Source organism: Zalophus californianus, chromosome 11 (assembly GCF_009762305.2).
Source record: "Zalophus californianus isolate mZalCal1 chromosome 11, mZalCal1.pri.v2, whole genome shotgun sequence".
Taxonomy (NCBI): Eukaryota; Metazoa; Chordata; class Mammalia; order Carnivora; family Otariidae; genus Zalophus; species Zalophus californianus.
In genome coordinates, this window is record NC_045605.1 from 14984896 (window position 1) to 15004676 (window position 19781).

The 19781-nt window shown below is 46.1% G+C and overlaps 2 protein-coding genes across 4 annotated transcripts in view; both read left to right on the plus strand.

Annotated features, from left to right (window-relative positions):
• KMT2A (lysine methyltransferase 2A) overlaps positions 1-15037 on the plus strand; it is a 77156-nt gene extending 62119 nt beyond the window's left edge. For all 3 annotated transcript variants that reach the window (XM_027581001.2, XM_027581002.2, XM_027581003.2), the window contains 9 exons: positions 391-465; positions 1308-1366; positions 2424-2594; positions 4405-4479; positions 8004-8178; positions 8345-8452; positions 8887-8970; positions 9374-9503; positions 10016-15037. In XM_027581001.2, the coding sequence (XP_027436802.2) occupies positions 391-465; positions 1308-1366; positions 2424-2594; positions 4405-4479; positions 8004-8178; positions 8345-8452; positions 8887-8970; positions 9374-9503; positions 10016-10291 (1153 nt within the window). In that variant the 3' untranslated portion in view covers positions 10292-15037. The remainder of the gene's footprint in view (positions 1-390; positions 466-1307; positions 1367-2423; positions 2595-4404; positions 4480-8003; positions 8179-8344; positions 8453-8886; positions 8971-9373; positions 9504-10015) is intronic.
• Positions 10395-19694, plus strand: TTC36 (tetratricopeptide repeat domain 36). Its single transcript, XM_027581004.2, has 4 exons — positions 10395-11365; positions 15651-15855; positions 16975-17163; positions 19406-19694. Exons 2-4 carry the CDS (start codon positions 15738-15740, stop codon positions 19666-19668), a joined length of 570 nt encoding a protein of 189 aa, XP_027436805.1. The 5' UTR covers positions 10395-11365; positions 15651-15737; the 3' UTR covers positions 19669-19694.
• Positions 19695-19781: the final 87 nt, after the last annotated feature.

The window sequence follows — 19781 nt, forward strand, 5'->3', positions numbered from 1 at the left end:
GGTTAAGCGACTGCCTTCGGCTCAGGTCGTGATCCTGGAGTCCCGGGATCGAGTCCCGCATCAGGCTCCCTGCTCGGCAGGGAGTCTCCTTCTCCCTCTGACCCTCTTCCCTCTCGTGCTCTCTATCTCTCGTTCTCTCTCTCTCAAATAAATAAATAAAATCTTAAAAAAAAAAAAAAATTCCCAGTGTTCCAGAAGGCTCCTTGTGCCTTCTCTTAGTCAGAATGCCTTCAAGGTAACCACTGGCTAACCTGTTAGCAGCACGGATGAGTTTTCCCAGCTCATAAATTTTATCAGATCCTGATAGAGTCATTTCTTTAGACTGACCTCTACATTCAGTACATATTTACTGGTGGTTGTTCTTGAAAAGACCCAATGATTCTGTTCCAGGACTCCAGGAGCAGAGGCTGAGCAGCAGGACACAGCTAATGTGGAACAGTCAAAGGAGTGTGGGCAGCCCACAGGGTAAATACGAAGATCGTTTGTCTAAGGTTAAAGCCCTCCATTTTGTTCACCTCATTTAAAAAATAATTCTTCCTCATTTGTATTGTTCTTGGTACCAGAGTTTTTTTTTTTTTTAATGGAAGTAATACATACTTACAATTTTTTTAATGCATGATTACTTAAATAATAGATAAGTGGCTCCATGTTCGTCCTGCCTACCCTCCTCCCTTCTGTCCCCTAGTAATAACCATTGCTAATAATGTGGTTTCATCCATGTACACGTTTCTATACAAATACAGATACACACAGTGTATATATGAATATATATACACCTTTTTTACATAAAATGAATAATGCTATCATACTGTTCTGTACTTGGATTTTTTTTTTTTTACTTATTTAAATAGCCCCTTATTGATATGCATTTGGGTTGTTTCTAAGATTTATTTAATTTTCAGAAATGAAAATTGGTTATGGTTTACTGGCTCCTGCAGCTTGCTTTTGTTTTTAGTTAAATCAGTTAATTTACTTAAGTAACTCCAGAACTGCTTCTAACGAGTGTCCTTTCATTTTTTTCTAGTACTGAGGGTATGAGAAAAATTTCAAGGACATAATCTACAAACTCCAAAAGCCCAAACTTAATGTCAGTATTTAGGAAAGAGTCTCCTAAAAGAGTTTTATGTTACGTACCATACAGTAGTGTGGTGGTGTTTATCCAACAGGTTATATACAAGACATCCTATGGTCTATTTCTAGTAGTTTTATGTGATTGATACGGTGGTATGGCCGACGTGGACAGTTTTTATCTTTGAATTGAAGAGTAGCTGTTGTTATGTCTCACACTGCGTTTTCTTCTCATTTAGGCAAGTTCTTCCTGAGATTCAGGCAACACAAAATCCAGCAAATGAGCAAGAAGGTACAGGTATGTGGGTGGGTAACAGGTTAGAATTAGAATTTCAAAGTCAAAAGTACTATAAAAATTGCCTGCATCATCCACACATTTTCTAAATTAAAAAGTTTAAGCTCCAAAGAAGTGATGGGCTAAAGGTGTAGACTAACCAGGGCATCTATTCCCTGGTCCGGGGCCCTTCCACTATAAAGTCTGGGACATCTGTCGATTATTCTGCTCTACTTGCTTTAACAACAGTGTGGTCTTAATAGCTAGTGGTTACCTGACCTCATCCCTTAGTTGTCGCTGAAGAAAACCATGTATCTGGTCACAACCACAGATATATCTCCATAGCACTTTCCATCTGTACTACTGAATTTGATCATTAAGAACTGGCCACTTCAAGATTAGAGCGATCTGGATGTAAGGTTTGCCCATTTCCATCGAGGGAACTTCCCAGAAGAGAGGAAGATAGAGAAAACGCTCAGGCATAACATTTGGGCTGTAATCACATTCTTTTGGTTGGCTCATTCCTGAAGAGGACAGAGGCACCTCTTTCTGTCAATGCAGGGCAGGGTGATGGCAGACTCTGGAGCCAAATGGGTTGAAATCTCAGCTTACCGCTTACTAATTATATGAACTTGGGCTAGTTACTTACCATCTCTCTGTCGCAGGTTTCTCACCTTTGAAGTGTACATAATAATAACACCTCACTGGGTCGTTGTGAGGTTTATCTGAATTAATCTACAGGAAGTTCCTAGAAGAGTGCCTCATGTATAGTGCTTCATTCATATTAATCATTATTATTTTTTAGCTTTGACCTTATTGAGGGCAATTGCTTATTGAAAAACTATCAAATTGTCATACCAGAAACTACCACAGAGACAGCATGACTTCAGGTAAAACAAAACAAAAAAACCTAGTTTTAGTCACTTTCCAGCTATGACCCAGGGCCAGTTGCTCCACATCTTTGAGTCTTGGTTTTGTTATCTGTAAATGGGAGTAATCATACCAACTGTGGAATGTTGGTAGGCTTGAAGATAATGTTATCAGTGCTCAGTTTGGCCCCTATCTATTTTCTCCCTCATAGAACCTAAAACAGTGGAAGAAGAAGAAAGTAATTTCAGCTCTCCACTGATGCTTTGGCTCCAGCAAGAACAGAAGAGGAAAGAAAGCATTGCTGAGAAAAAGCCCAAGAAAGGACTTGTTTTTGAAATTTCAAGTGATGATGGCTTCCAGATCTGTGCAGAAAGTATTGAAGGTGAGTGGATTAAATGAGGCGCCCAGCTGGCTTAGTCAGTAGCGCTTCTGACTCTGGATCTCAGGATCATGAGCTCGAGCCCCACGTTCAGTGTAGAGATTACTTTAAAAAAAAAAAAAAAATTGTGGTTGTCTCACCAGTGCAAGCTCTGTGTCAGCCAGGTCCACGCTTACTTGTATTAGTACTGTTGATGTGGGCAGTTTGTGCGCTTGGTGTTACAGAAGATACTTGATGGCATTATACACCTAACTCGTCCTTAAGAAGTTGGTGTTATTGGAGTAATAGTCCATAACTTAGCAGAGCACACGAGATGTCTTCTCTCTCTGGTCGTGTTTTCTTCCACTTCTTTGTGTACCTCAGATGGCATTCTCTTTCACCCCTGTGCCTTCACCCAATTCTTCCCTCTGCCCAGAATGTTCTTTTACCCTGGCTTATCTGGTGAACTCTGCCTTGTCCTTCAGGGTTCAGCCTGGAAAGTCTTCCCTGACCTTCTGAGGCAGATAAGCACTCCCATTCCCTCCTTTCTGCTCCTTTTAGAATCTTAAATGCTTTTCTTATAGCTTAAAGCTTAAATTTTGTTTTTATAAAGTCTGTTTACTTTTTTACATCTTAACAAGGAACTTCCTATAAAGGCTGGCATTTTATTTTCTCGCTCCTCTTTGTATCCCAAGCATATAGGTGTTCATTAGCTACTGAAGGACTACTGAATGTTATCTAGGCAGTAAGTAATAGAGGAATTTGAAGGAAAGATCCCTGGGGCTGAGTTAGGGTTGTCGAACCCAGGAAGAATGGTAGAAGAGTCTGTTAAAGGAGATAACAATTTGGGTTAGAAAAAGAGGAATGAGAAAGGCTTTCTAAAAAGGGACATCAGCGAAGTTAGGATTGCACGTGGTGGGAGTAGAGTGCCCTCCGGTGGGAGAGGATGTTGAAATCCTAGTCAGGTACTAGTGAGAGAGGAAACTGCGAAGGTGGATTGGGCACTGGTTTTGGAAGGGCCTTCAGTGCCAAACCATGAGGCCTTTGAAAATCTGGGGACATGGAATAAAAGCAGAATTTCAAGAAGCTTAACGTGGTAGCTCCCTTTAAGGTGGACTAAATTGGAGACATGAGGTGGCAAGAGGTCACTGATGAGGGCATCGCTACAGTAAGAGATGTCAGGTAATAAAGCCCGTTCCCAGCAGGAAAGAATGAACAGACACTCTCCAGGACTGCTTGAATATGGAGAGTAGAGAGAGGAGTCCAATGTGACTCTGAAGATTCGGGCCTGGATCACTAAAAAAAAAGATATTTAAAAAAAAAAAAAAGATGAGAACAGAAAGACTACATTGAGTGTATGAGTTCTACGTACAACACACTGAGTGTGAAGTGGTGGTAACGAGCCCAACAGACAGTAGGAGATCCTAGAATCTTAAGTTGGAGCTGGAAGGGATAGTAGAGGTTTTCTAGTCACTCCCCCTTAGTTTTACAGAACAGAGGTTTAAGGTCTCCCCGTAGTCTGGGTTAAATCGTTAACGCTAGTATTGTTTTGTTTAGAGGCATAGGGAGTAGAAGTGATATCCAGCATTCAGGTTTGGGACCCAGACTACCATCAAAGGATGTGAATGCTTTGGGGATTCAGGGGTCATTTTCAGAAGGCGTGAGCTAATGCACCTTCTCGGCCGCTTTCTTATGCACGGAACTCATCGAAACCAAGAAAACAACAAAAAGCCATTTTAGCAGGGTGTTTTCACCCTGTAAGGATTCTAAGCTCAATGCTTTAGCTTGCCACTGGGGTTAGAGATAATTGATGGAATATTTTATTTCCTCACAGATGCCTGGAAGTCACTGACAGATAAAGTCCAGGAAGCTCGGTCAAATGCCCGCCTAAAGCAGCTCTCATTTGCAGGTAACGACCACAAGGGGTGATTTTACTCCTGTCTGAGAGTATTCTGGTCTAAAGCTATAGAGGTGATTCTACAAAAGCATCAACTTTTTTAAAAATAATTTTTCACAACTTCGTTGAGGTATAATTCTTACACAGTTAACCCATTTAAAACATACAGTTCAGTGGTTTTTAGTCTACTGACAGTTGTGCAACCATCACTGTTGTATAATTCCAGAACATTTTCATCATCCCTGCAAGAAACCCCATACTCATTAGCAGTCATTCCTCAGCCCCAGCGCCTGGCCACCATTAAACAACTTTCTGTCTTTAGGGATTTATATGGACTCATACGTCTGGCCTTTTGTGACTGGATTCTTCAGCATAATGCTTTCAGGCTTCCTATCTGCTGTAATATTGCATTGGGACTTTATTCTTTTCTTTTTTTTCTAAGCAGATGAATTTCTTTATTGAGGTAAAATAGACATGACATAAAATTTACCATCCTAACCATTTTTAAGTGTACAGTTCAGGGGTGTTAAATGCATTCACATTGTTGAGCAACCATCCATCCATCCCATAACTCGTTTTTTCTCTTGTAAAACTGAAACTCCCCATTCCCCATTCTCTCCAGACCCTGGCAACCACCGTTATTCTTTCTGTCTTTATGATTTTGATTACTTTCATTACCTCATGTAAGTGGAATAATGTAAGTGGGACTGGCTCATCTCACTTAACATAATCTCTTTGAGGTTCATCCAGGTTGTAGCATATCGCAAATAATATCCCATTGTATTTATATGCCACAGTTTGCTTATTGATCGATCCATCAATGGGTACTTGGGTTGCTTCCACATTTTAGCTATTGTGACTAATTCTGTGTGAATGTGAGTGTGCAGGTATCTCTTCAAGACCCTACTTTCCATTTCTGGGGGGCAGATACCCAGAAGTGGAATTGCTCGGTCATGCAGTAATTCCTTTTTTTTAAAACAGTAATTCCATCTTTAATTTTTTGAGGAATTGCCATGCTGTTTTCCACAGTGGCTGCACCATTTTATATCCCCACCAGCAGTGCCCAAGGGTTCCAGTTTCTCAACATCCCCTGCTTTTTTGATAGAAGCCCTCCAAATGGGTATGAGACGGTATCTCATTATAGTTTTAATTTACATTTCCCTAATGATTCATGACATTGAGCGTCTTTCCATGTGCTCACTGGTCATTCATAGATCGTTTTCGAAAAACATCTATTCAAGGCCTTTGCCTGTTTCTTAGTCAGGCTTTGTTGTTACTATGGTTGAGTTTTAGACGTTCTCTCTATATATTCTGGATATTAATCAGAGAGATGATTTGCAAATGTTTTTCCCCATTCTGTGGGCTGCCTTTTAACTTTAGATAGTATCTTTTTTTTTTTTTTTTTTTTTAGATTGGTGAAGGAAATATTTAGGGGGCAAGAAAGTATTATTTAGTTTTTTGTTTTGTTTTGTTTTTCTTAACATTGTATTTATTTATTTGACAGAGAGAAAGAGTTCAAGCAGGGTGAGGAGGAGACTCCCCACTGAGCAGAGAGCCCGACGCGGGGCTCAATGCCAGGACCCTGGGATCATGACCTGAGCCAAAGGCAGATGCTTAACGGACTAAGCCACCCAGGCGTCCCTGTTTTTTAAAAAATATTTTATTTATTTATGTGACAGAGAGAGAGAGCACACGAGAGAAGGGAGGGGTGGAGGGAGAGAGAATCTCAAGAGGACTTCACGCTGAGAATGGAGCCAGATATGGGGCTCGATACCATGACCCTGAGATGACCTGAGCATGATCATCGAGAGTCGGACGCTTAACCAACTGAGCCATTCAGGCACCCCAAGAAAGGATAGTTGTACATGGCCTCTCCCAGTAGTCACTTTGAACTGATTATTGATAATATGTGTAAAATCCTGCCCCTGGAGTAAGCCAGTGTCCTAAATTCTGTGTTCTCGGCCTCACACTGAGTAGTCCCCCTCCCCCCGCTTGTTTTTGCCAACAGGACAGAAATTCCTTTGATTTATCCATGTCCTTTACTGCCACGTGGAATGGTGGTAAGAAACCATGAGCTCTGGAGGCAGAAAAAAACGGTACAAGCTACATTTCTGCCCCTTTGTGATTAATATTACATTGAGTGCAAGCTAATTGACTTCTCTGAGTCTCAATCTCCTTATCTAAAAAGGAATATAAATGTGACTTCCAAAATTTGTGGTGAGGATTAATTACATAATGAACTTGTTGTGTCACCTATACTCAAATAAAAATTAAAAAAAAAAAAAAAAATGAACCTGACAGGGGTGCCTGGGTGGCTCAGTCGGTGAAGCGCATCTGCTTTTGGCTCAGGTCATGATCTCAGGGTCCTGGGATCGAGCCCCGCATTGGGCTTCCTGCTCAGCAGGGAGCCCGCCTCTCCCTCAGCCTCTTCCCTTTCCCCCTTGCTCATGTGCTCTCTCAAATAAATTAATTAAATCTTTAAAAAAAAAATGAAGAAAAATAAAAAAGAATCACATGCTGTACCGACTGAACCAGCCAGGCACCCTGAACATTGCTATTTCTCGTGTCAAAGCGGGGTGGCGGTTGTTGGGATGCCCCATCCCTTTAGTGAAAGAAACCAGTCATTTCAGAAAGCCTTTCCCCATCTATGTCGGCAACTTACATACATTTATTTTTATAAAATAAAAAGAAATCAGAAATGCTCATTAATGGCACGAGACTGAGTAAAACAAAGCATCTATCTATTATTCTAAACATTCAGTATAACAATGCAAAAGAGAGTTCTGTGTTGGGCGCCTGGGTGGCTCAGATGGTTGGGCATCTGCCTTCGGTCATGATCCAAGGGTCCTGGGATTGAGTCCTGCGTCGGGCTCCCTGCTCCCTGGGAGCCTGCTTCTCCCTGGGAGCCTGCTTCTCCCTCTGCCTCTCTCTCTCTCTCTGTCTCTCTCTCTGTCTCTCATGAGTAAATAAATCTTAAAAAAAAAAGAGAGTTCTGTGTTAGGGGGTTATTACTAATCATTCTTTTAAATTTTAGTGAGGTACCTGTGTGAGTATGAAGTTACAGAGCCCAGATACCCCATTAACTTATAAACAAAAACGCGATCATGGTTGGAGCTCCATAGCCCAAGCTTCAAACTCTGTCACACCAGCTGTGTGACCTTGGGTGTGGTATTCAAATTCTCTGAGCCTAGGTTGACTGACCTGAAAGTGAAGCTGGTAATTCCTGCCTCATGTGGGCGTTGTGACCATGAAATGAAATAATACGTATAGCCTATCTGTGTACATACGGAACATAGAAAATAGTTTGGTGACGTGTTTGTTTGTTTGTTTTCAATCTACCATGAACATTTTCCGTATTGATAGACCTGCGTCTGTGTCATCTTAATGGTTCGCTAATGCTAATTCTTGGCCAGTGTTCAATGTCGTTCACCATGAGCAGCCTCTGGCACAGTTCTTCTCTCGCGCAGGCCTTTCTTTAGTACCAGGCACTTTCCTGTTGGCTGCACCCTCGCTTCCCTGGTGCCTTCTGTCCGCAGGTGTTAACGGTTTGAGGATGCTGGGCATTCTTCACGATGCAGTCGTGTTCCTGATTGAGCAGCTCTCCGGTGCCAAGCACTGTAGGAATTACAAATTCCGTTTCCACAAACCAGAGGAAGCCAACGAACCCCCTCTGAACCCTCATGGCTCAGCCAGGGCTGAAGTTCACCTGAGGCAAGTTCCATTCTCTTTCCTAAGCACCTTTGGGTCCCAATTTTATTATCTGATGATACAATCATTTTCCCCATGTCACCTTTGAGATTTCCAGTGTCAAAGCTGTCCTTCACTGCTTCTGTTCAAAGCATTTCTGTTAAAGCGTGTTTTAATCTTTTGGCTCCAGGAAGTCAGCTTTTGACATGTTTAACTTCCTGGCTTCCAAACACCGGCAGCCTCCTGAATACAACCCCAACGATGAGGAAGAGGAGGAGGTACAGCTGAAGTCAGCTCGGTAAGTCTGGGGTGGAGGGGGTCATTAGGAACACTCTTTGCTTCCCTCTACTCTGGCTGTTCAGGGCCCTGTGTGGCTTTGCTTGGATCAGAATTTCCCAGATCACATTTAAGAGTGAACCGTAGTTTGTATTAAAGTAGCAGTAGCTGTTGGGCAGAGGAGAGGAGAAATTCAGATAACTGTAAGATAATATATTTTATTTTCTTTAACCAAAGTAAACTCTGTCCGCTTTGGACATACCACTAACACCACAGTTACCATGGTCGGAGAGGACTGTGTATATTATAGGCCTCATTTTACAAGACACTTGTTATCATGCTTGGCATTGAACAAAGGGAATAATGTGGTCATAGTCTCTAGAAACCTTCAATCCAAGACTCAAAACTGATTATTTCCTGAAGAGAATTCATTAATAATATGCCTTATCTCTTTAGGAGGGCAACTAGTATGGATCTGCCAATGCCCATGCGTTTCCGGCACTTAAAAAAGACTTCTAAGGAGGCAGTTGGTGTCTACAGGTATGGCTAACATTGCAGAAAGAATTCCAGAAAACTGATCGTTTTCCAAAATTAAAGCAGACCAAATGCTGGAGTGACCTCCTGCATTCAGTAAGTGAGGTTTTTCTAGCTGTTATTAATGGAACCTGCCCCTCCTTGCGTTGAACAAGGAATTTAACACAGGAAACATTAAAATATTGCTACTCTGGTGGGCTCCCGAATGGAGAAATCTTTCATTCTTGGCCATTTGTTAAAATAAGTAATATACTCAAATCAAGTGGGTCCAGATTCTTTTTTTTTCTTTCCAAGGGCCTGTCCTTCCTGGGGAACTGACAGCAGGTTTTATTCATTTATTCATGTATTCACACAGTTAACCTGATTTGTGAAATTGGTGGCCGATCTCTTTTCCATCTCTACGTCCTAGGTCTCCCATCCACGGCCGGGGTCTTTTTTGTAAGAGAAACATTGATGCAGGTGAGATGGTGATTGAGTATGCTGGCAATGTCATCCGCTCCATCCAGACTGACAAGCGAGAGAAGTATTACGACAGCAAGGTGAGTCTCTCGCTTTCACTGTGCCAGTTCTGGTGTTGTTTGAGAAAGGAGCCATCAGCTAAAAATACGATCCTTACATCCCAAAAGAAATAGTATATTTTATTAATTCAAACATGCTTTTTTTCCCCTTTTCCTTTTTTTTTTTTTTTGACATTTTGACATCTTTAAAATTTGTGGTGGGCCCAGGAGAAGCTCAGAATCCACCCTAAGGATTAGTGTACAAGGATACTCTTTGAAAGGTTTGTTTGAGTGGATCCCAGGATCAAAGCACCTGATGACACGGTGTCTTAGGTTTCTCTTTCCCGTGGAGACATTAAGAAAGCTCTAGTCTAGTAGCTGTAATGTAGGAATTTGCCATGGAAGCATCTTGAAAGATGGGAGAAATCTGGACATTTTACTAGAAGAAACTTTTTTCGTCAGCAGTTGTAGGCCACATCAGAAAAGGGCTGGGAAATGTTCTCCAGCCTGAGCTGGGCTAAGTGACAAGGTCTCCCTCTCTCCTTCACGTGTAGGGCATCGGTTGCTACATGTTCCGAATTGATGACTCGGAGGTGGTGGATGCCACCATGCACGGAAACGCTGCACGCTTCATCAATCACTCATGTGAGCCTAACTGCTACTCTCGGGTCATCAATATCGACGGGCAGAAGCACATTGTCATCTTTGCCATGCGCAAGATCTACCGTGGGGAGGAGCTCACCTACGACTATAAGTTCCCCATCGAGGATGCCAGCAACAAGCTACCCTGCAACTGTGGTGCCAAGAAATGCCGGAAGTTCCTAAACTAGAGCTGCTCCTCGCCCCCAGTGTCGGAGTACTAGGACCCAGGCCCATCCAGAGCAATGCTGAAGGCCTTTGCCAGCAGCTAGGAGTTCCAGGATTGAGTGGGCACGGTTGAGGGGCCTCCGTGATGGCTGGGCTCCCTTACGTCCTATATTCACATTAGACATGTGGTCCTAGTCCTGGAGAGAGAGATGAGGTCTCGAAGAAAAGATCCGCAGCCGGCTTTCTACTGGGGCCCCTCTGATTGTATGCCGTTAAAGAGTGGGAAATGGGGTCGCTAGCAGACATGCCTGGAAGGAGCCTGTGGAGGGTTAATTATGTTGGGAGATGGGGCCTGAGTAGGTCTCCTCGGAGAGAAGTTGCCATCCTCGCCTTGGCCCTTTCCCAAGCACTCCAAGAGAGGGGTCAGCCGGGGGCCCCGATAGAGAGTTGGTTGGATACCTGACAGTTTGCCAGCCGGGCCCAGCCTGTGGCCGTCTGTTGACCAAACAGAGAAGGTCTGGTGGTTTTCCCTACTACCCTCCCATTTGAGAGTTCACTTCTGGTTGGGAGACAGGATTCTTAGCACCTTTGGTGTCAAAAGACTGTCTTGGGGTTGTGCCAATGAATCACCAAACATGGAGCCTGTGGGCTTTAAGTGGGAGTGTTACCCCCAGGAGCCTTATCTCAGCCAATTACCCTTCTCGACAATAGGAGCAGTGTCCCTCTCATTCTTCCTCCGCCCCCCTCCACCCCCTTTGTCCCCCCCCCCCCCCCGTTTCATCCCACTGCTTTCCCGTTCTTTCTGGGTGGGAGAGGGGAGTGACTCCCTGCTCAAGGACACTCCCTGCCAGGCATCGTGTATGCCTACAACACAACCCCTGAGCCTGGAAGCACGCCCAGTGGGGAAGTGGACAGGAGCCATTGGTCATAACCAGACGGAATTTGGAGTTTTCGTAAAGCTCCACGGAGAGTTTTAAAGAAATATATGTAGCATGATTTTTTAGAAGAGGAAAACGATTATTTAAATAGGATCTGAATCATGCAACAACCAGAGTATCACAACCAGGATGACCCCCGGGCCCCATTCCTAGGACATGGTAACTTTATTTTCCCCTTGTTAAGACATAGGAAGACTTCATTTTTAAATGGTCGGTGTCCAGTTGAAGGCAGAACACTAATCAGATTTCAAGGCCCAAAACTTGGGGACTAGACCACCTTGTATCGAGGGACCTCTGCCACCTGCGCAAAATCCACAGGTTAAGTAAATTAGATGACACTACTGCCCTGATTACTCCTTAGGATGTGGTCAAAACAGCATCAAATGTTCCTTCTCCTCCTTTCCCCAAGACGGTGTCCTGAACCTGTTAAATTAAGTCATTGGATTTTACTCTGTTCTGTTTACAGTTTACTATTTAAGGTTTTATAAATGTAAATATATTTTGTATATTTTTCTATGAGAAGCACTTCATAGGGAGAAGCACTTAATGACAAGGCTATTTTTTAAACCGCGGTATTATCCTAATTTAAAAGAAGATCGGTTTTTAATAATTTTTTATTTTCATAGGATGAAGTTAGAGAAAAATATTCAGCTGTACACACAAAGTCTGGTTTTTCCTGCCCAACTTCCCCCTGGAAGGTGTACTTTTGTTGTTTAATGTGTAGCTTGTTTGTGCCCTGTTGACATAAACGTGTCCTGGGTTTGCTCTTTGACAATAAATGGACAAGGAAGGTCACCCTCCCCCACTGGGCCGCTCCCCTCCTCCCCGTGTTGAAGCTCCTCAGAAGGCTGTGGTAGTATCCTGACACAGCAGAGCCTCCTCTCCTTACCCGCACTCTCTCCCTTCTGGACTAGCTCGGAGTGGCGGGAGCTGGAATCTCCATTTCCCTCCTCTTGCCCTACTTCCGAGATAGCAACCAAGTTGAATGGCACCCTGACATTTTCCTCACCATCTGCCTCATCGGTCACCTCGTCCCCTTCCCCTCTGCCCACGACGTCCTCATACCTGCAAAGAACCCATGGATCCCCGCCCCCCGTGCCCTCTCGTGGGGCAGCCCGTTGAAACTGAAGCACAGTCTGACCACTCACGATAACGCAGATTCTTCTCTGCCTCTGTCGGCCACTGGGTTTCAGAGCAGTGCAGTCCAGTAGAGGGCAGGGCGCCCTTTTCTCCCACGAGAAGCCCATTCCTCTGGAAGTCTAGCAAAGCAATACGACTCAGCCCTGCGCTCTCTGCCCCAGGACTCATGGCTCTGCTGTGCCTTCCACCCTGGGCTTCCTATTCTTCCGTGACCTTAAGAACTGTGTCTGGTGGCTTTGCTGGAACATTGTCACTGTTTTCGCTGTCATGCAGGGAGCCCAGCACTGTAGCCAGGATGGCAGAGACTTCCTTGTCATCATGGAGAAGTGCCAGCAGGGGACTGGGGAAAAACACTCTACCCAGACCTCGCCTCCCTTCCTCCTTTGCCCGTGAACAAGATACAGTGGCCCTAGGGGTGCCACTAGTGTCTGGTTTCCTTGATTATTGCACTGTGTGAGGTTTTTTTGTAAATCCTTTAATTCCTTTTTTTTTTTTTAAAGAAAAAAACCTTAAGCTGCATTTGTTACTGAAATGATTAATGCACTGATGGGTCACGAATTCACCTTGAGAAAGACCCAAAGGCCAGTCAGGGGGTGGGGGAAACTCAGCTAAATAGACCTAGTTAATGCCCTGCTAGGCCATGCTGTACTGTGAGCCCCCTCCTCATTCTCTTTCTACCAATCCCGAACCCTGAGGCCAGGGGAGGGACCCACATCTCTCCTTCTCTTGCCAGCTGCAGATGGTTTGCCTTGCCTTTTCACTCCCCAACTGTCAACCATAGAAATGAGTAATTCCTCTTCTAGCTCAGCCTTGAGTCCATTGCCAAAATTCAGCATACCTGCCAGCAACTTGGGTAATAAGCTAAGGTTTCCCTACAAGAGGGAAAGAAGGCAAAAAAACAAACAAACAAAACAAACCGGCATATCTGTCTCCAAAACACCTGAGTTTGTTTTGAAAGTGACCAAGGGAATCTCCGCACAAAAGTGCAGACCGAGGAACTGTGGTGGGTCATTCCCAGGAATCCCCCAAGGGGCATCCCGAATCCCTAAGGAGTCCCAGCTGCAAGCCTGGTCAGTTCTCCGGGAGCGAGCCAGCTCCCAGAGAGCTTTGCTGCTAGAACCTGTTGTGGCCGCATTTCCTGGTGGCCAGTGATATCTGTGTAGCCAGAACAGCTGCATGGCGCTGACCCTACGGCCGGAACTCGGTCCCTTGGCTCCCTCTGTTACCGTCCACCACCTCCAGCACAGCCCCTCCGGTTTTTAGACCAATCACCAGAATTAAGGGGGAAGCCCTGGCAGCTATAATCCGTAGAAGTTTTCAACCAGACTCCTTTGCCGGGATACAGTCCACCACCCCGCTTGCCTCTGTCAGCAACCCCCGGCCAATGCAGTGAGCACCATGCAGCTCCCTTGATTGAAAATATACAACAACATTAAGGAAAAAAAAAAAACAAAAACAAAAAAACAAAAAAAAATCTTTTAATGAATGTATCTTTCTAAAGGACTGACATTCAATCAAATATCTGAAAATACTAAAGGTCAAAACCTTATCACATGTTAACTTTTAAGTTTGATTTGGGATTTTTTTTTTAACTAGAAATCAAGTTTGGGTTTGGGTTTTTGGTTTTCTTGTTTTGTTTTGGGTTTTTTTTTTCTTTTTAAAGGAAAAGCGGGTCATTGCAAAGGGCTGGGTGTAATTTTATGTTTCATTTCCTTCATTTTAAAGCAATACAAGGTTATTGAGCAGATGGTTTTGTGCCGAATCATGAATACCAGTCAAGTCTCACACTCTGAAAACTTGCAACTTTTTTGTTTTGGTTTTCAAATAAATATAAATATGATATATATAGGAACTAATATAGTAATGCACCATGTAACAAAGCCTAGTTCAGTCCATGGCTTTTAATTCTCTTAACACTATAGATAAGGATTGTGTTACAGTTGCTAGTCGTGGCAGGAAAACGTCAGTCTGGCGCTCCTCAGATCCTCCGAAGTTGGGGGGGGGGACCCAAACCACAAAGGGACGGTGACGCGGTCCGTTCCCAGGGTCAGAGAGGAACGCGGAAATGGTGTCACCCAGATTTTTTCTGCCCATGAATGTTGCCAGTCAGTACCTGTACTCCTTGTTTCTCTATTTTTGGTTATGAATGTTGGGGTTACCACCTGCATTTAGGGGAAAATTGTGTTCTGTGCTTTCCTGGTATCTTGTTCCGAGGTACTCTAGTTCTGTCTTTCAACCAAGAAAATAGACTTGTGGTGTTTCTTTTATTGAACTTTTAACAGTCTCTTTAGTAAATACAGGTAGTTGAATAATTGTTTCAAAAGCTCAACAGATGACAAGCTTCTTTTCTAGAAATAAGACATTTCTTGACAACTTTATCATGTATAACAGATCTTTTGGTTTTTTTCCTTGTGTTCTTCCAAGCTTCTGGTTAGAGAAAAAGAGAAAAAAAAAAAAAAGGAAAAAATGTGTCTAAAGTCCATCAGTGTTAACTCCCTGTGACAGGGACGAAGGAAAATACTTTAATAGTTCAAAAAATAATAATGCTGAAAGCTCTCTACGAAAGACTGAATGTAAAAGTAAAAAGTGTACATAGTTGTAAAAAAAAAGGAGTTTTTAAACATGTTTATTTTCTATGCACTTTTTTTTATTTAAGTGATAGTTTAATTAATAAACATGTCAAGTTTATTGCAGCACACGATCAAGCTTTCTTTTGGTTTTGGGGTGGGGGAGAAAAGAGCCGGGGGTGGGGGCGGGGAGCAGCCACTGCTGGCTGGTGCTGCGGAGTACCAGCCACGGCCTTCTCTTTGAAGGTGGAATCATTAAATCACTCTGCTTCGCCTCCCACCGGGCCCCAGTCGACACTGACTCCGAACTGTGTCTTCCTCCCATGCTCATCAGTGGTTTATGTTCAGGACCTAATTAATCCCGGATATGAGGAAGGGGTCAGGACGACAAAGAGCTTTACCTCCCACATGGCCCCCCTTTTATTATCTGTGAGCGATGAAGAGGCCTTCGGCCGATTTCCTCCCAGTCTAGGAATATATTAAAATGAAAGCATTTTGGGGAGAACCTGAACAGCACCCTCTCTGCTTCACTCCCCCCTAAGGCAGAAATTGGATTCATTTACTCTCTTCCCCCTAAGATGGGTGGGGGTGGGAAGGCAGTTAAGAACTATTGTAAATATTCTGCCAAGCCAGGATTGCTAACCCCAGGCCAAATGACGTTCAGTTTACACTACAGCCAAGGAACGGAAGACACTCCTCATGGGGGATGGACCTTAAACAGAACCTCTGCCCTCTAGATCAACTGGCTGTGAGGCTCAGCCCCCACCCCTTCTTCCTCCCTCCTCTGTCCTGAGTCACCTTCAGGGACTTGGGAGTTGAGCACCATGGGGACTCCAAATGACCAGGCAGTGTTGCAGGCCATCTTCAACCCTGACAACCCATTTGGAGACCTTGTTGGGTTGGACATGGGAGAGGAAGTGGAGAAGGAAGACGTAGATGAAGGTGAGTTTGACCTTGGACTATAGCGCTCCGCACCGGCTGGCCTCACCCGGGTGGCAGAGGGACGGTGGTCTCACGAGGCCCCTTGTTCCGTGACCCTTGGACAATGGTTGAGGTCGGAATGCGAGAGGTTGGCTGATCCTTAATGCACTGGTGGAGTTACTCTGCCAAAAGGAGCAAGTCACAGTTTGTCCTTCAGCCCTCATACCTCTGAACTTAACCTCACCACTTAACCCACCCCATAATCCAAGCTCAAGTGTGCTGGGGGAAAGGCGGGGGTTGATGCTCAACTCACATCTTTGTCATGACAGGGCGTTTCACTCCACACAGAATGGAAGGGCAGGGGTGGCTCAGTTGAATTGTTCCCACCTCAGCGTGAAGAACCTAGGCAAGCCCTTAGTGTAGTGTTACACACCTTTACAAGCCCAGCCCTGAGCTAATCCCTCCACAGAGTGAATGCACTCCCTGGCCCCTCCTTCAGTCTCTAATGGGGCCTTATATCTCCATCAGGAGTTTTTTGTTTTAGTTAAGTAGGCTCTATGCCCAACATGGGGCTTGAACTCATGACCCTGAGGTCAAGAGTCGCATGCTCTACTGACTGAGCCAGCCCGGCGCCACCCCCACCCCCATCAGGAGTTTTTGATGACCTCTGTTTCTAAAGGAGTGAAGCCTAGGTCTTACGGAAACTTCAGTCTGAAAAGCTGACATGATTTTCATGACCCAAGTGTGTCTCGGTGGTCTCCATGTTGGAGGCAGAATAGTAGAACAAAATGGGGACAGGCTAAGGAGCCTGGAAGACCTGGGTTCCAATCCAAGCTGTGCATTTAGGAGCTGTGTGACCTTGAGTAAGGCATTTAGCTATGGGCTGAGTTTGGGCTTCATTCTCTTGGCAATGAGCCGACCAAAGTCCCTTTCCCAGGTCCGTTTGGAACTTAGTGCTAGCTCTCAGCCTTGGTGACCTCAGCTCCCTCTGCCCACGACACTGCATCCGACTCCTTCTGTGACCCACATCCCAGCCCAGTCTGCTCCCACTCAGGCCCCAGCTTTCTAAAGCCAAAGGGGGCTTTTGCTTCTTGCTCCCAACTGCGTAACTGTCCCCTCCTGGCTCCCTCCCCAACACAGATGGAGTTTTCCCGCGAGCACAACTGGAGCAGTCCAAGGCCCTGGAGCTGCAGGGGGTGATGGCCGCGGAGGCTGGCGACCTCAGCACAGCCCTGGAGAGGTTTGGCCAAGCCATCAACCTGCTGCCTGAGAGGGCCTCTGCCTACAACAACCGGGCCCAGGCCCGCCGACTCCAAGGAGATGTGGCAGGTGAGGGGAGACGCCCTGGAGCTTCTGCAGGGGGGCCCTGGAGTCCACGGACCAGAGATGAAGTGCTTGTGGGGCTGGGGAGTCACTAAACTGTTCTGGAACCTATGTTCTTACTTATAAGAGATACCTTACGGGCCCTGCTAATCTCTTGGGGCAATTGTGAAAATCAGAAGAGATTGCATTCCACTCATTTATTTAACAAACATTTAATGGGAGTCTACTATTGTAGCAGTGGGCTGGGCGCTGAGGACAAAGATGTAAGACAGACTACTTAGAGCAATTACTATGTGCCAGGCATCCAGCACTTTCCACGTGAGCTATAGTAACTCATTTAATCCTCACTACCACCCCAAAAGGTGTGTGCTATTGTAACCTCCGTTTTACAGATGAAGAACCTGGAGCAGAGCTGGGATTTGAACCAGGTGGCAGGGCTTGAGTCTGTGCTCTGAACGCTCACAGTCCAGAGGGTAGGACAGACACATAATTGTGATCATGTGTCTAACAAGCTGAGAGGGTTCAGTGTGGTATCTGCCCCTGAGGGGTGAGTTTTCTTTTCTTTTTAATTTTTTAAAAGATTTTATTTATTTATTTGAGAGAGAGAGAGAGAGTAGGGGGAGGGGCAGAGGGAGAGGGAGAAGCAGACTCCCTGCTGAGCAGGGAGCCCCATGTGGGGCTCTACCCCAGGATCATGACCTGAGCCAAAGGCAGAGGCCTGAGACACCCAGGTGCCCCGAGGGGTGAGTTTGAAAGGATGAGTAGGAGGTAGCTGGATGGAGGGGACAGAGTGGGAGCCTGTAGAGACCCAGAGGCATGAAAAAGTATAGGGAACTTCAGATCTCCATGCTGGCTGGAACGCGGAGGGGTGAAAGGGTAGAGTAGAGCCTGGAGAAGTAAATAGGGACCTGATGGTGAAGAACTGGGAATGTTAGGCAGAGGTTGCACTGTGTCTTGAAAACATGGTGAATCGTTAAAGGATTTTAACTGGGGAGGGACTGGATCAAACCTGCTGCACTTGGGTTACTCTGGAATGGGGACAATGGGACAGAGAAGGCCATGCTGGGGACCAGAGGGCAGACGGATGTGAAGGAACGCCAGTCTGGGGGCTTTGGACTCCACTCTGGGAACAGTGGGGAACCACGGGCCCCTTTTCCAGGCTTTGTTACCTGGCTGGGGCAGGGCAGGGCAGGGCAGGGCAGGGCAGGGCAGGGCAGGGCAGGGCAGGGCTGGGCCAGGCTGTAAAAGCAGCCAAGGACAGTCTGCAGACCAAAACCCCAGAGAGGAACAGGTGACTGATGCTGCCTGGAAAGGTTTTCAATTCCTCCAGACCAGCTCCTCGGAGGGAAAGCCAGAACTGCTGTGATCAGAGAGCTTCTTAACCATCTGGGTGGCCTGGGGAGCACAGCCCCTGCTGGGTTCTGGGCTCAAAACACACAGAGACAGGACAGAGATAGGCCTCTCTGTAGGATGATGCTGGAGCTCCTCAAGACCCTGACAGCTCTTCCGACTAGGTAGCAGGAGTGAACCGAGGCAGAGCCCAGAAGAATTGCAGCTGGGCTCTAAGGTACATACCAGCTGGCTGCCTGAGCTTGAGTTCAGAGTTCTAATGCCCAATCCAAGTATTTTATGAGAACGATAAACATAACAATGTCCATGTCCGGGGCCAGCTCTGGCTCCAAGATCTCCTTTAATGAAACACAAAATATTGCATTTGTATACAAGATAATGAAGATCATGGAGATGAAGAATGAGGAAAGGCAGTCAGAGGGAGAAAAGGTTTAAAGCATACAATGAATGAGAGGAGAGAAATGCCTGCAAAAAGGAAAAGAAAGAGAAGTGAATTTTATTTGTAAGAAATGGTTATCAGTACATTATAATTTTTTAAGACTCTCAGACTCAAGAGTCAGTCCCCTGTCACAGGGTAGATGCTAAACACCGTCCGAGTGGAATATGCTGCCTCTACCACTGCTGGACAGTGGGCCGGATTCATGAACATAGTGACCATTCAAAATCGCCCCAGCACCCGTGGTGTTCTGGTGTCCTGGATCCTGAAAGCTAATAGGGACTCCCAGCTCTGCCACTATAGACGGGCTGGGCAGCCCAGCGCAGGTCTTGCCAGCTTCGCCAGTCGGCCTCGGTGTGATGGGAGGAACGGTGCCCAGCTGCCGAGCAAGGGCAGGCGGGCTGTGGGGGGGCCGGGGCTCCGGGCCCGCGGTCCTGACCCGCCCGCTCGCCCTTCCCGCAGGCGCCCTGGAGGACCTGGAGCGCGCCGTGACGCTGAGCGGCGGCCGGGGCCGCGCCGCGCGCCAGGGCTTCGTGCAGCGCGGGCTCCTGGCGCGGCTGCAGGGCCGGGACGACGACGCCCGCGGGGACTTCGAGCGGGCGGCGCGGCTGGGCAGCTCGTTCGCGCGGCGCCAGCTGGTGCTGCTCAACCCCTACGCCGCGCTGTGCAACCGCATGCTGGCCGACGTGATGAGGCAGCTGCGCGGGCCCTGTAACGGCCGCTGAGCCGAACCAATAAAGCTGCTGGCTCTCCCGGACTCTCGCCAGTGTCTGCGTCCAGCCGCAGGGCACTCCGCGGTCCGCCGCGGTCGGGACGGGGCGGGGGGAGAAGGGGTGGG